The 12,742-nt window shown below is 36.7% G+C and overlaps 1 protein-coding gene across 1 annotated transcript; it reads left to right on the top strand.

Annotated features, from left to right (window-relative positions):
* Nucleotides 1-1,019: 1,019 nt before the first annotated feature.
* On the top strand, nucleotides 1,020-1,565 carry LOC107868813 (craniofacial development protein 2-like). Its single transcript, XM_016715445.2, has 2 exons — nucleotides 1,020-1,035; nucleotides 1,126-1,565. The coding sequence occupies exons 1-2, from the start codon at nucleotides 1,020-1,022 to the stop codon at nucleotides 1,563-1,565; spliced, it is 456 nt and encodes a 151-aa protein (XP_016570931.2).
* Nucleotides 1,566-12,742: the final 11,177 nt, after the last annotated feature.

Here is a 12,742-nt window from a genome sequence, read left to right as displayed (position 1 = left end):
TAACTCAAACGTGTTTTCTTTAAAAAGAGCACAATCTTGAAAAGGCAAGTATACATTTAATGGCCTTGATTTGACTTAGTTTTGAAAAAGAGAAAATATATATTTATAAGTAAAAAAAATATAGAAAAAAGAATAAAAATTAATTACTAATTTCAGTTTTTATCTTTCCAATTAAAATGAGATCTTTCATTTTTCTATTCTCGATTGATGAAAACTAACATACAATTCATTCTATTTCTTCTCTATTTATTTACCTTCAACTCTTATTTTTTTTAGTTCTTATATCATCAAACTTCAATTTTTCAAGAGATTTGTTTCACAATATTATTATTCATTCAATTTTTTCTTGAATATCAAGATTATTGAGAGTTTATGAAGATTGAAGTTATTATTTTTAGATCAAGTTATTAAATCACGTTTTATTATTATAATTTTATTTTTTTTGTTAAATAATTGTGCATGCATATTGTCTCCTGTCTATTTCTTGTACCTTTTTTATTGTCTCTGCCTGTTCTTAGTTCTGACTTTCTGTGAGTACATTATGGATTGGTTGCGGTGCTTATTGGTAATTTTTGTGGTCTGTGTTCTAGCTGCTAGGCCGGGTAGTTTCTGTGTGCGTGTTGTCGTCTTGGGGCTTTGTATTTGGTTTTTTGGATTTTGAGTAGTGGCTGGAGGCATCGATGGTAGAATAGGGTCATGTCCGAGGGGGTTGGGGGTGAGGGCAGGGGTGAGTGGGGGTATAGGTCAGGTGTTAGGGCTGGGTTGGGGAGGGGTAGTAGAGAGAGGTGAAAGACAAGAGAAGATAGGTTGCGGGTAGGGTCGTGGAATACTGGGACCCTTCAGGATAAGTCCATAGAGTTGGTGAAGATTCTTAAGAAGAGAAGGGTTAATATTGCGTGTGTTTAGGAGGCTAGGTGGGTAGGATCTAAAGCTAGGGATGTGGATGGGTACAAGCTTTGGTATTCGGGGAGGGATAGGCGTCGAAATAGAGTCAGTATCTTAGTGGATGAGGAGTTGAGATGTCAGGTGGTGGAGGTTAAGAGGGTCAGTGATCGGCTGATGAAGATTAAGTTGGTCTTTGTGGTTTATCATTGCATGTGTGTAGTGTTTATGCACCGTATATAGGCTTGGAAGAAGAGGTGAAAGTGAGTTTTTGGGAAGATTTGGATGAGGTGGTGAGAAGTGTGCCTAGCGCGGAGAAGATCGTCATAGCAGGAGACTTCAATGGGCATATTGCGGTACTACCTAGAGGCTATGACGATGTGTATTGTGGTTTTGGATTTGGTGTTAGAAATGGTAAGGGAGCGGCCCTGTTGGATTTTGCGAGGGCCTTTGAGCTGGTGGTTGTGAACTCGAGTTTTTTGAAGAAGGAGGATCACCTGATTACCTTTCGAAGTGTGAAAGTCAAGACTCAGATTGACTTTCTACTGCTTAGAAAGAGGTATAGAGGGCTATGTAAGAACTGTAAGGTTATTTCGAGCGAGCACCTCTCAACCCAGCATAGGCAATTAGTGATGGACTTGTCTATTAGGAAGAAGAAGAAGAGTTGGGTTAGGGAGGGTTGATCTAGAATTAAGTAGGGTAGCTTGATGCCAGAAAGTGCACTGGAGATAGGGAAAAAAGTGGAGGGTATGGGGGTGTGGGAGTGCAGAGGGGGCGTGGATGCTATGTGGGATAGGGCGGCCAGCTGCATCACAGAGACTGCTAAAGGTGTGTTGGGTGTCTAGAGGGGTCGGGCAGGTCAGCATAAGGGGGACTGGTGGTGGAATGAAGAAGTGAAGAAGAAAGTGGAGATCAAGAAGGGGGCGTATGTTAAGTTGATTGAGAGTAAAGATGAAGAAGAGAAGAGGGTGAATAGGGAGGTGTACAAGGTAGCTAGGAGGGAGGCTAAGTTGGCAATTATGGCTGCTAAGTCAGCAGCGTTTGAGCATTTGTATGCTGGGTTAGAGAATAAATGAGGGGATAAGAGGTTGTATAAGCTTGCAAAACTTAGAGAGCGAAAGTGTCGTGACCTAGATCAAGTGAAGTGCATTAAGGTGGATGATGGTAGTGTTCTGGTGGAGGATACTCACATTAAGAAGAGATGGCAGGTCTACTTTGATAAACTTTTGAACGAGGAAGGGGATAGAGGCATTGATCTAGGAGAGCTGGAGCATTCAGAAGAGATTCGTGATTTCATCTACTGTAGGCGTTTTAAGCTATAGGAGGTCAAAGAGGCTATTCGTAAGATGCAGAGGGGTAGGGTGACGGGACCGGATGAGATTTCGGTGGATTTTTTTAAGTATGCGGGCGGGGTGGTTGACGGATTTGTTTAACAGTATTTTTAAGACTGCAAGAATGCATGAGGCTTGGAGATAGAGTACGATGATTCCACTTTATAAAAACAAGGGTGACATTCAGAGTTGCAACAACTACAAGGGTATTAAGTTGTTGAGTCACACTATGAATATTTGGGAGGGAGTGGTTGAGCGGAGACTGAGGAGGGTTGTGTCTATTTTGGAGAACCAGTTTGGATTTATGCCTGGCCATTCAACAACAGAGGTAATACATTTGGTGAGGAGATTGGTGAAGCAGTATAGAATAAGGAAGAGGGACTTACACTTGGTGTTCATCAACCTAGAAAAGACTTATGATAAAGTCCCGAGGGAGGTTCTTTGGAGGTGTTTGGAGGTGAGGGGGGTCCTGATGGCATACACCAGAGTTATTAAGGACATGTACGGTGGAGGGAAGACCAGGGTGAGGACGACAGGAGGAGACTCGGACCATTTTTTGGTCGAGACAGGGTTGCATCAGGGATCGACTCTTAGTGCGTTCCTATTTGCGTTGGTGATGGACGTGTTAATGCGGAGTACTCAAGGTGAGGTGCCTTGGTGTATGCTATTTGCGGACGATGTAGTGTTGATTGATGAGACGCGGAGGGGCGTGAATAATAAATTGGAGATTTGGAGGCAAACCCTGGAGTCAAAGGGGTTCAGGTTGAGTAGGTCCAAGACGGAGTATTTGGAATGCAATTTTAGTGACTTGAGGCAGGAGGACGATGTGGTGGTGAGGTTGGACTCCCAAGATGTTTGTGAAAGGGATAGTTTTAAGTATCTTGAGTCTTTGATCTAGGGAAATAGTGAGATTGATGAGGATGTCACTAATCGTATTGGAGCAGGTTGGATGAAGTGGAGGCTTGCCTCGGGGGTGCTGTGTAATAATAAAGTACCCTTAAGCTTAAAAGCAAATTCTATAAAGTGGTAGTCCGTACGACCATGTTGTATGGCGCAGAGTGTTGGCTAGTCAAGCATTCCCATATTTAAAAAGTGAGGGTGGCAGAAATGAGGATGTTGCGTTAGATGTGTGGGCTTACTAGAGGCAACAGGATTAGGAATGAGATTATTCGAGAGAAGATGGGAGTGACCTCGGTGGAGGACAAGATGCGAGAAGGAATGCTGAGATGATTTGGACATGTGATGAGGAGGGACGCGGATGCCCCTTTTGAGAATTCTACTGATTTAATTCGCTTTCAAATTCGACTCTTGTCAATCATGTCGGAAAGAAGTTATTTCGAATATGAACAATTAATAAACTTGTGAAAAAAGACTAAGATCTTAATAAACTTAAGTAGTAAAAATTTTCAACGAACAAGTAATTACTTAGCCACTAGATTCAAATAAGGTTCTACAAAATTCAAATTCTTACTAGCAGTTGCAGATACTACTAGATTTAAAAAAGGAACAAAATCAATACTTAGTATGAGCCAAAGACGACTATTGCTAATGTCTAAAAAATAGCCTTAAATAAATTTTTTGCACTTAAAGCTTTTGCAGACAGCTAGTTAATTAGATTAAAAAATAAAATATAATTGAAAATTCATTATATTTCTCAAAGTTCTTACTTAACTACTGCAAAGTACTATGAACTACACCAATCAGATTGACGGCTAATAATAAGTTCATGTTGACAAACATTACTTACTTTTTACTTGCTCACTTTCTTTAAGAAAATACTAGTTAAGTGTTTATTTTACTAAATTATTTTTATTAATGATACTTTATAAATCTAAATTTGACTATTAATACTCCCGTTAATTCAAAAAATGATTACTTAATAATAAGGACACAATTAGATAAAAGAATAACTCTCTCAATTTTTTGAAGTAGACAAAGTGAAGGAGAAAAATCTATTTTTAGTATACTTGACAAGTTAAATAAGACAGAGAGTACTAAAAACTTTCATTGCCAAGTGAGTTACTATAGAAACTCTCTTCGCCAAATATCATTGATGCTAGAATGAATTTAACAACTAATTTCTACAGAAATGCGAACCTATTCCAGCTCAAATTCCAAAGCTACATTGTTTAAGCTAACAAAATAACAAGAATTGAGTAAAAAGAAAAACTCCACATTCCAGAAGGGATTTTCACTAGGAACTTTGAAGAGATTAATACTGGAGTGAATACTGAATACGTGAATCTATTCCAGTTCAAACTATGTAACAATGCATTTAAGCTAAAAGGAACAACAATAATGGAAAAAGGAAAAACCACACGTCCCATAAAAAATTTCACAATTAGCTTTGAAGAGATTAATATTGCAACGTATACTAAATACATGAACTTATTCCACATCAAATTCTATAGCTATGTCTTCTTTAGCTGACAGAACAACATGAAGTCGAATAAAAAAGAAAAATTTCACATCCCAAAAGAGATTTTCACAATAAAATTTGAAGGTTTAACAGTGAAGCGAATACTGTATACATGAATCTGTTCCAGTTCAAATTCTATAACTACATTAAAACCAACAAAACAGTGGAAGCAAAACAAAACTACAATCTATAGAAATTGAATATTTGAGCCGATTTCAACTTAAATTTTATATCCACATAGTTTTTAAGCTCATAGAACAACAAGAAAGGAAAAAAGAAAAAAAACCACACTCGAAAAAGAAATTTTGACAATGAAGTTAGAAGAGATTTACACTGAATTTAATACTGTAAATGAACCTATTCCAGCTCAAGTTCTATACCTATGTTGTTTAAGTTAATACAACAGCAAAAAACAAAAAAGCAAACATATTTCTAAAGAAATTTTTATAATGGAGCTTGAAGAGATCAACACTGAAGTGAATATATGAACTTATTCCAGCTTAAACTATATACATATGTCGTATGTCATTTAAGATAATAAAACAACAAGAAAGAGGAAAAAAAAAAACCCTGCATCCCGACAAAGATTTTTACAATGAAGTTAGTGTCACGACCCGAGCCGGGGTTCCAGCCGTGACTGGAATCCCAAACCATGAAGGTCCGAGTGCCCTTCTCTATCTGGTAATCATGCACAATATTCATATAGTATAAGAAAATTTATGGAAAACAATACATGACGGAACCATGGTCAATCTCATAAACTTGGACAATTTAAAAATGAAAATTCTGAATATTCTAAACATGTGACAACCGTCTACAAAATCTCTAACATTACATTAGCCATCATACGTCTAAGACAAATCTGGGACAAGGTCCCCAGTAGACCATAAAAAAAGAAAGAAACAATGATATCTGAAAATTTGGCCTTCCGAAAGAGAGAAGGCTCACCAACTGCAACTTCTGACACACACGGACCTACTGTTGTATGGGATTGTAGAATTGTACCTCGGATCCTGGAATATAGAGGGTCAATACAGATGTACTGGTACGTAGAGCAATCCAAAATAATGTACTTTTATATATAACATAGGTGAGAGCATTTTACAAAAATGTTAGGTAAGAAATAATTTGAAACACATGGGTAACTTAAATGGTCATTCAAGCAAATCTGTAGATGTAAAACCATTCTTATTTTACTTTTGAGCTAGGTGATATACCCTATTACTCTGAAATCTCACGGGCTATATGAAATTTTCCCTTAACTCGACAGCCAAGCCCCCAACCCAAGTTTGCTGCAAGGGTTGGAGTCTCTGTCTCTGATATGCCACAGGGCACTAGGCCAGCATATGGTCCCTCTTGGGGACATAGTGAACCCGTATCGGAAAAACACGGTTTTGGGCTAGGAGTTACTTGAAAGCCTTCTATCACCTAACCCTCTTTAAGTCCATTTTTAGCTCTTTAAGACATGTGTTCTCTGAAATTAAGTCCGAAACTCTTACTCTGTTATGACATTCATTTATATGGTATTGTCATACCATTGACTTGCAAGACGAATCTCTAAGTCATAAAATATCATATTATAATCTCTTCTTTCAAAACATAAAGTTTGGACCACCATACTTCAAACAATTCAAAAAGATTCATACTTCAAAACATTTGTCAAATTATGGAAATAATCTATCTTTCCAACATTTCAACAAACATGTGATGGTCATGTATTTTTGACAAACCATGCAATTCTTTCATTATATATTTTCAACATTTACCAACATGTGAAACCCCCTCTTTTCAATTCAAAGCCATAATCAAGTCATAAACAATAATCAAGATATTTGTATCATGCTTCTCAAATACATTCAAAATAATCCATATTGTAAGAAAAAATAGGAAATCATAGCAAGAGAGGAATTCTATATGTTCATGCTCTCAATTAAATATTCAAACTCAATTTCATACATACATACATATATACGAGTACAAATAAATTTGGTGGAAAGGCCTCAAGACCAAAATAATAATATCATTAAAGAATTCATAATGCAAGATTGTAACCATAATTCCAAATTCCCTTTAAAATTTTATGATTTCTATGACTTTACATCTTATTCGAAGTGTTTTCAACAAGCCCATGTAGTTTAGGAAAAATCTCACGTATCTTAGATTATTTAGTTTGAAAGATGAAACCTGGATCTTTACTCTTTCTTTGATCTTAGGGATGAGTTCTTGATCTTTGGGAGAGAGGTTAGGGTTTTTGTTCTTGAGAAATTTAAGTAAAAATGGGCGTACTCTGCCCTAAAAATGCTTTAATCACCAGTTAATACAATTAGGAATTATAGGGAAAAGACAAGACTGTCCTCAGACTTAAAGGTTTTAGAACAAATCCTATTTTTTAGGCTTACCGCGACGCACTGAGTGGGTCATCGCGATACCCACCACGATGCGGTGGAATCGCGGTGACTCACTGGATTGTGACAATTTCCATTTTGGGGTTCAGCACGATGCGGTGCATTCACAATGAGTTTTTGGAAATTGATAAATGCCGAATTGGCCTCCATCGCGATGCGGTGAGGCTTCCATCACTATTTCCACCGTGACGTGGGGGAATTCGTGGTGGCTTGCTAGAACGAAAATCCAAACAAATTTTAGACGATCATCAAGACTCAAAGAATAGGAAGGCTTTTGGAATATTGACGCATAGGAATGATGGTCTACATTCTAGCTCGAAAATGTGGGGTGTTACATTATCTCTCCCTTGAGATCATTCGTCCCCGAATGATAGGTAGAGACTTTTTGAAACTCTATAAGTGTAGAATAAAGAATGAAACCTTGCATTGAACATTTTTCCCTAAGGAATACTAACCACATTACTACGCTCCCAAATCAACCATCGCACTAACATATGGAGGGTCATTAAGAGACCCAAGCACAATCACCATGAATGGGAGAAACACTGCTTAATTATAACCTATACCTGTTGACGTACATCAAGGTAGGACATGAGGTAAAGATATGATACCATCATGAAGTACTTCCTATATCAAGTATCTGGGTCATAAGTAGAGAGTCGTCCGGAAGAAATATAATACAACATGAATTCTTAGGATAGAGCATAGTGAGAAAACATTGGTGCATATATCAAGATAAAATGAGGGGAAAAGACTAAATTACCCTCCTGAACTCAGAAATCAGTAAGACAAATTGGGCACCTGATTAAGCGATGCGCCGACATTGTGTTGGCCCACTGTTTTGATCATCCAAACATGCCTAAGTCTTTTAACAATTAGAAAATTTTCAGGTTATCAGCTCTGCATACACGCAACTAAGAGTGGTATTGAGTCGGGAATGCTATGGGGTGTTATATTACAACTAAGACAAAGATTTCCGCTTGAAGCAATTACTCCTTATTTAATGAACTGAGATTTGCCATGAGTTTGCATAAAATTTATCACTTTGGCTAAACCCAACATAGGATGAATCAGTGACATATAGAAAAATATTTTCTTAGGACCAAGCATGCTGAGAGACATAGATTTTTATGGATCACGAACAACATAACATATGGCTTGAATATATGAAAAATTGAATTACTAAGAGGCATAATTGCTTCTAGTTTGGAGGTCAAATCATAAACATAAGTCCATAGAGAACTCGAACCATAGGCATAGGTATGACTTGAACACATGATGTAGGACATTAACAGAATAATCTCTGAGATGGAAGTAGGAGGAGTATGCTTGAGTAGGAATAGATTTATCATGACTCCTCCCTGCAACTTGCCACATTAGGAAAAATTCGGGAACTAACTTAATTCCTTATCTCCCCCTTAGATCAAAGTCACAATCCTAGACTTACGGACATATCCCCTTATCAAATCTATAGCCACAACTCTCAACATAAAAGAGACATTACCACATACTTAAACTCTAAACTCTCCCTGGAGAATTATACTCTAAAGGCCTTACTTTTCTGTAAATGCTACTCTTAACTTCTGTTAGATTCTATAGCCATCACTCTACAACTCCCACTCTCATGTGCGCACGCATCCATACTTTTTATCACAAAAAGGGTATCAATATATACATGAACACAAACTCTTCTCATTAGTCTCTAATACAAAGATACTAAATTATTTTCTTGGACATCCCCTTTCAGGGACACTAATCATAATTTCTTCTAACTCCCAAAGTCATCAACTTACGACTAACATTTTCATGAGCATAGACATCCATGCTTCTAACTACTTAACGCTCCATCTTCAATTCCTTAGAATACTATTATTACACCTCTAATCACATAACCTACAACTTCATAAAAAATTGTAAAACGATACTCAAGGCTCACATTGCCTACCTATTTTTTTTCCTCAATTCAACTCTAGAGAGCACCATACAACATCTTTCCAGACTTCTCCATACTACAAGATTCAAGAATTAAATCTAGGTGCACAAAATACTTATACACATAAAACTTTATTTAGCAACCTGCTACTAGGGGTTCATCTTATTCCCATATACTCAAGTTCTTATCCACTTAATGATTCAACCACAATATTCAAGCCTAATCATTACTACACCCACTACATAAATCTCCCCACTAAGACTAACAATTTCAATCACTCTCACAAATATTTTTGCCACACTCCTTCTTCTTAGCTATTTTACACAACAAAAGTTCATCTCCTTCTTTTCCCTTTCACCTATAACCTTAGCTCGAGAATTCACATCAAGCCTATTAATTACTCCACAAAACATGCAACATTAATCTTAAGCTATTATTCTCACCACTACACTCCACACCTAAACTTCACATCTAAAGTTCAAGCCTATTTTCTACCTTTAATTATATACCATCAGTAGAGCTTGCCACATACTACACTAGTCCATCAAATTGAGAAATCAACCCAAATACTTCACTTCACTTAACTACTACCTACAATCACAACCCTACCATAACCTCGCTATTACAATTCAAAATCTACTACATATCTTCTCACATTAAGTACTAGTTTACTACTACTTAAAGAAAAAGACCATCAAATGGGGGTAAAGTCACATGATTGGTTTAGTCGATCTTAATCTTACAATATAACCCATTTCAATCTTATTAACATATTCTAATTTCTCACATCATACTTACTTACCTAATCGTACATCATAATGATCTTCAAAATTCAATAAACACTAATGAGTCTCTACTTACAACTTATTACCTAATCTACCTCTTTCTATTCACAGCCTATAAATGATTTCTACAATGACCATAACTATTTATTATGTGATCCTTCCCTATTCTAAATAAATAATAATCATATCTTGTATCTTCTTTCACAGACTACCATACAATCTACAAATATTTTTGCATATTAGTCTATCACTATAAAATGGCAACCCACTTCTCAATCCACAGTTATACAACTAAAACTATTTATCTACGCAAAAGTCACCCTCACTCTAACTTCTAACCTTGTGACTTCATATCACTAATTTCTTGGCCCATCTCACTACCAATAGGTCATGACACTTTAATATACACTACTACTCAGGTGGAATACAATTCCAACATTCTTCTATACATCATTATCATTAAACATTGCATCCGTAAAATAAATTTATTAAAGGATATTGAATACACTCCATACCTCAGGCTCAATCGTATGACTGATGCAGATAGGGGTATATACTTAAATAAACACACTTTAAAGCACTCATGTACTCCTTTCAAGTCCTTGGCAAATTCATAACTTTATGAATAACTCAATCAGAGAGAACCACATCATTGGGGAAGCTAGACTCCTAGACTCGTATCGCCTCGACAATGAGGCATGGCCCATGAAATTAGAATGAGGAATGAATTTAGATGACTTTCTTATGGACAACTCTATAGAATGAACTAGAGTATGAAAGAATAAGAAACAACTCCTAAATGCCCGGTAGCCTCCTGATTATAAGTATGGTGCACAACACACCCATAAGCAAGACTCTACTAGACACGATTTAACAGACTCCCTGGGACCATAAGCCGTGCTTTGATACCAAGTTTGTCATGACCCGAGCTGGGGCCATAACCGTGATGGGCATCCTGAATTATGAAGGCCCGAGCTCTCTTCTCTATCTGGTAATCATGCATAATATTCATATAGTATAAAAAATTTATGAAAAAGAATACATAACGAAACCATGGTCAATCTCATAAACCTGAAAATTTTAAAAAGAAATATTCTGAATATTCTAAACATATGACAACCGTCTGCGAAATCTCTAACATTACATTAGCCATCATACGTCTGAGACAAATCTAGAACAAGGTCCCGAGTAGACCATAAAAAAAAGAAAGAAACAATGATATCTTAAAATATGGCCTTCCAGAAGAGAGAAGGCTCACCAATTGCAACTTCTGACATACACGGACCTACTATTGTATGGGACTACAGAACTGTGCCTTGGATCCTAGAATATATGGGGTTAATACAGATGTACTGGTATGCAGAGCAATTCAAAATAATGTACTTTTATATATAACATAGGTGAGAGCATTTTATAAAAATGTTATGTAAGAAATAATTTGAAACACATGGGCAACTTAAATGATCATTCAAGCAAATCTGTAGATGTAAAACCATTTTTTATTTTACTTTTGAGCTAGGTGGTATACCCTACAACTCTGAAATCCCACGGGCTATATAGAATCTTCCCCTAACTTTGCAGCCAAGCCCCCAACCCAAGTTTACCGCAAGGGTTGGAGTCTCTGTCTATGATATGCCACAGGGCACTAGGCCAGCGTATGGTCCCTCTTGGAGACATAGTGAACCCGTATCGGAAAAACACGATTTTGGGCTAGGAGTTACTTGAACTCAAGACTTCTTTGGGAAACCACCTAACCCTCTTTAAGCCCATTTTTAGCTCTTTAAGACATGTGTTCTCTGAAATCAAGTCTAAAACTCTTACTCTGTTATGACATTCATTTATATGGTATCATCATACCATTGACTTGCAAGTCGAATCTCTAAACCATAAAATTTCATAGTATAATCTCTTCTTTCAAAACATGAAGTTTGGACCACCGTACTTCAAACAATTAAAAAATATTCATACTTCAAAACATTTGTCAAATTATGCAAAGAATCTCTCTTTCCAACATTTCAACAAACATGTGATGGTCATGTATTTTTGACAAACCATGCAATTTTTTCGTTATATATTTTCAACATTTACCAACATATGAAACCCCCTCTTTTCAATTCAAAGCCATAATCAAGTCATAAACAATAATCAAGACATTTGTATCATACTTCTCAAATGCATTCAAAATAATCCATATCGTATGAAAAGAATGGGAAATCATAGCAAGAGAGGGATTCTATATGTTCATACTCTCAATTAAATATTCAAACTCAATTTCATACATACATACATATATACGAGTATAAATAAATTTGGTGGAAAGGCCTCAAGACCAAAACAATAATATCATTAAAGAATTCATAATGCAAGATTGTAACCATAATTCCAAAACCCCTTTAAAATTTCATGATTCTATGACTTTAAATCTTATTAGAAGTGTTTTCAACAAGCCCATGTAGTTTAGAAAAAATTCCACGTACCTTAGATTATTTAGTTTGAAATATGGAATCTAGATTTTGACTCTTTCCTTGATCTTAGGGATGAGTTCTTGATCTTTAAGAGAGAGGTTAAGATTTTTGTTCTTGAGAATTTAAGTAAAAATAGGCATACTCTACCCTAAAAACTCTTTAATCACCAGTTAATATGATTAATAATTATAGGGAAAATATGAGACTGCCCTCAGACTTAAAAGTTGCAGAAGAAATCCCATTTTTGAGGCTTACTGCGACATGCTGAGTGGGTTATCGCGATACCCACCGCGACGCGGTGGAATTGCGGTGACTCACTGGATTGTAACAATTGTCATTTTGGGGTTCACCGTGATGCGGTGCATTCACAATGAGTTTCTGGAAATTGACAAATACCGAATTGGCCTCCATCGCGATACGGTGAGGCTTCCATAGTTGTTTCCACCGCAACGCGGGGGAATTCGTGGTGGCTAGCTGGAACAAAAATCCAAACAAATTATAGATGCCCATCAAGTCTCAATC

Source organism: Capsicum annuum, chromosome 4, assembly GCF_002878395.1.
Source record: "Capsicum annuum cultivar UCD-10X-F1 chromosome 4, UCD10Xv1.1, whole genome shotgun sequence".
NCBI classification, from domain to species: Eukaryota; Viridiplantae; Streptophyta; class Magnoliopsida; order Solanales; family Solanaceae; genus Capsicum; species Capsicum annuum.
The sequence above is the reverse complement of the archived record's forward strand: the minus strand, read 5'-3'. Positions and strand labels throughout refer to the sequence as shown.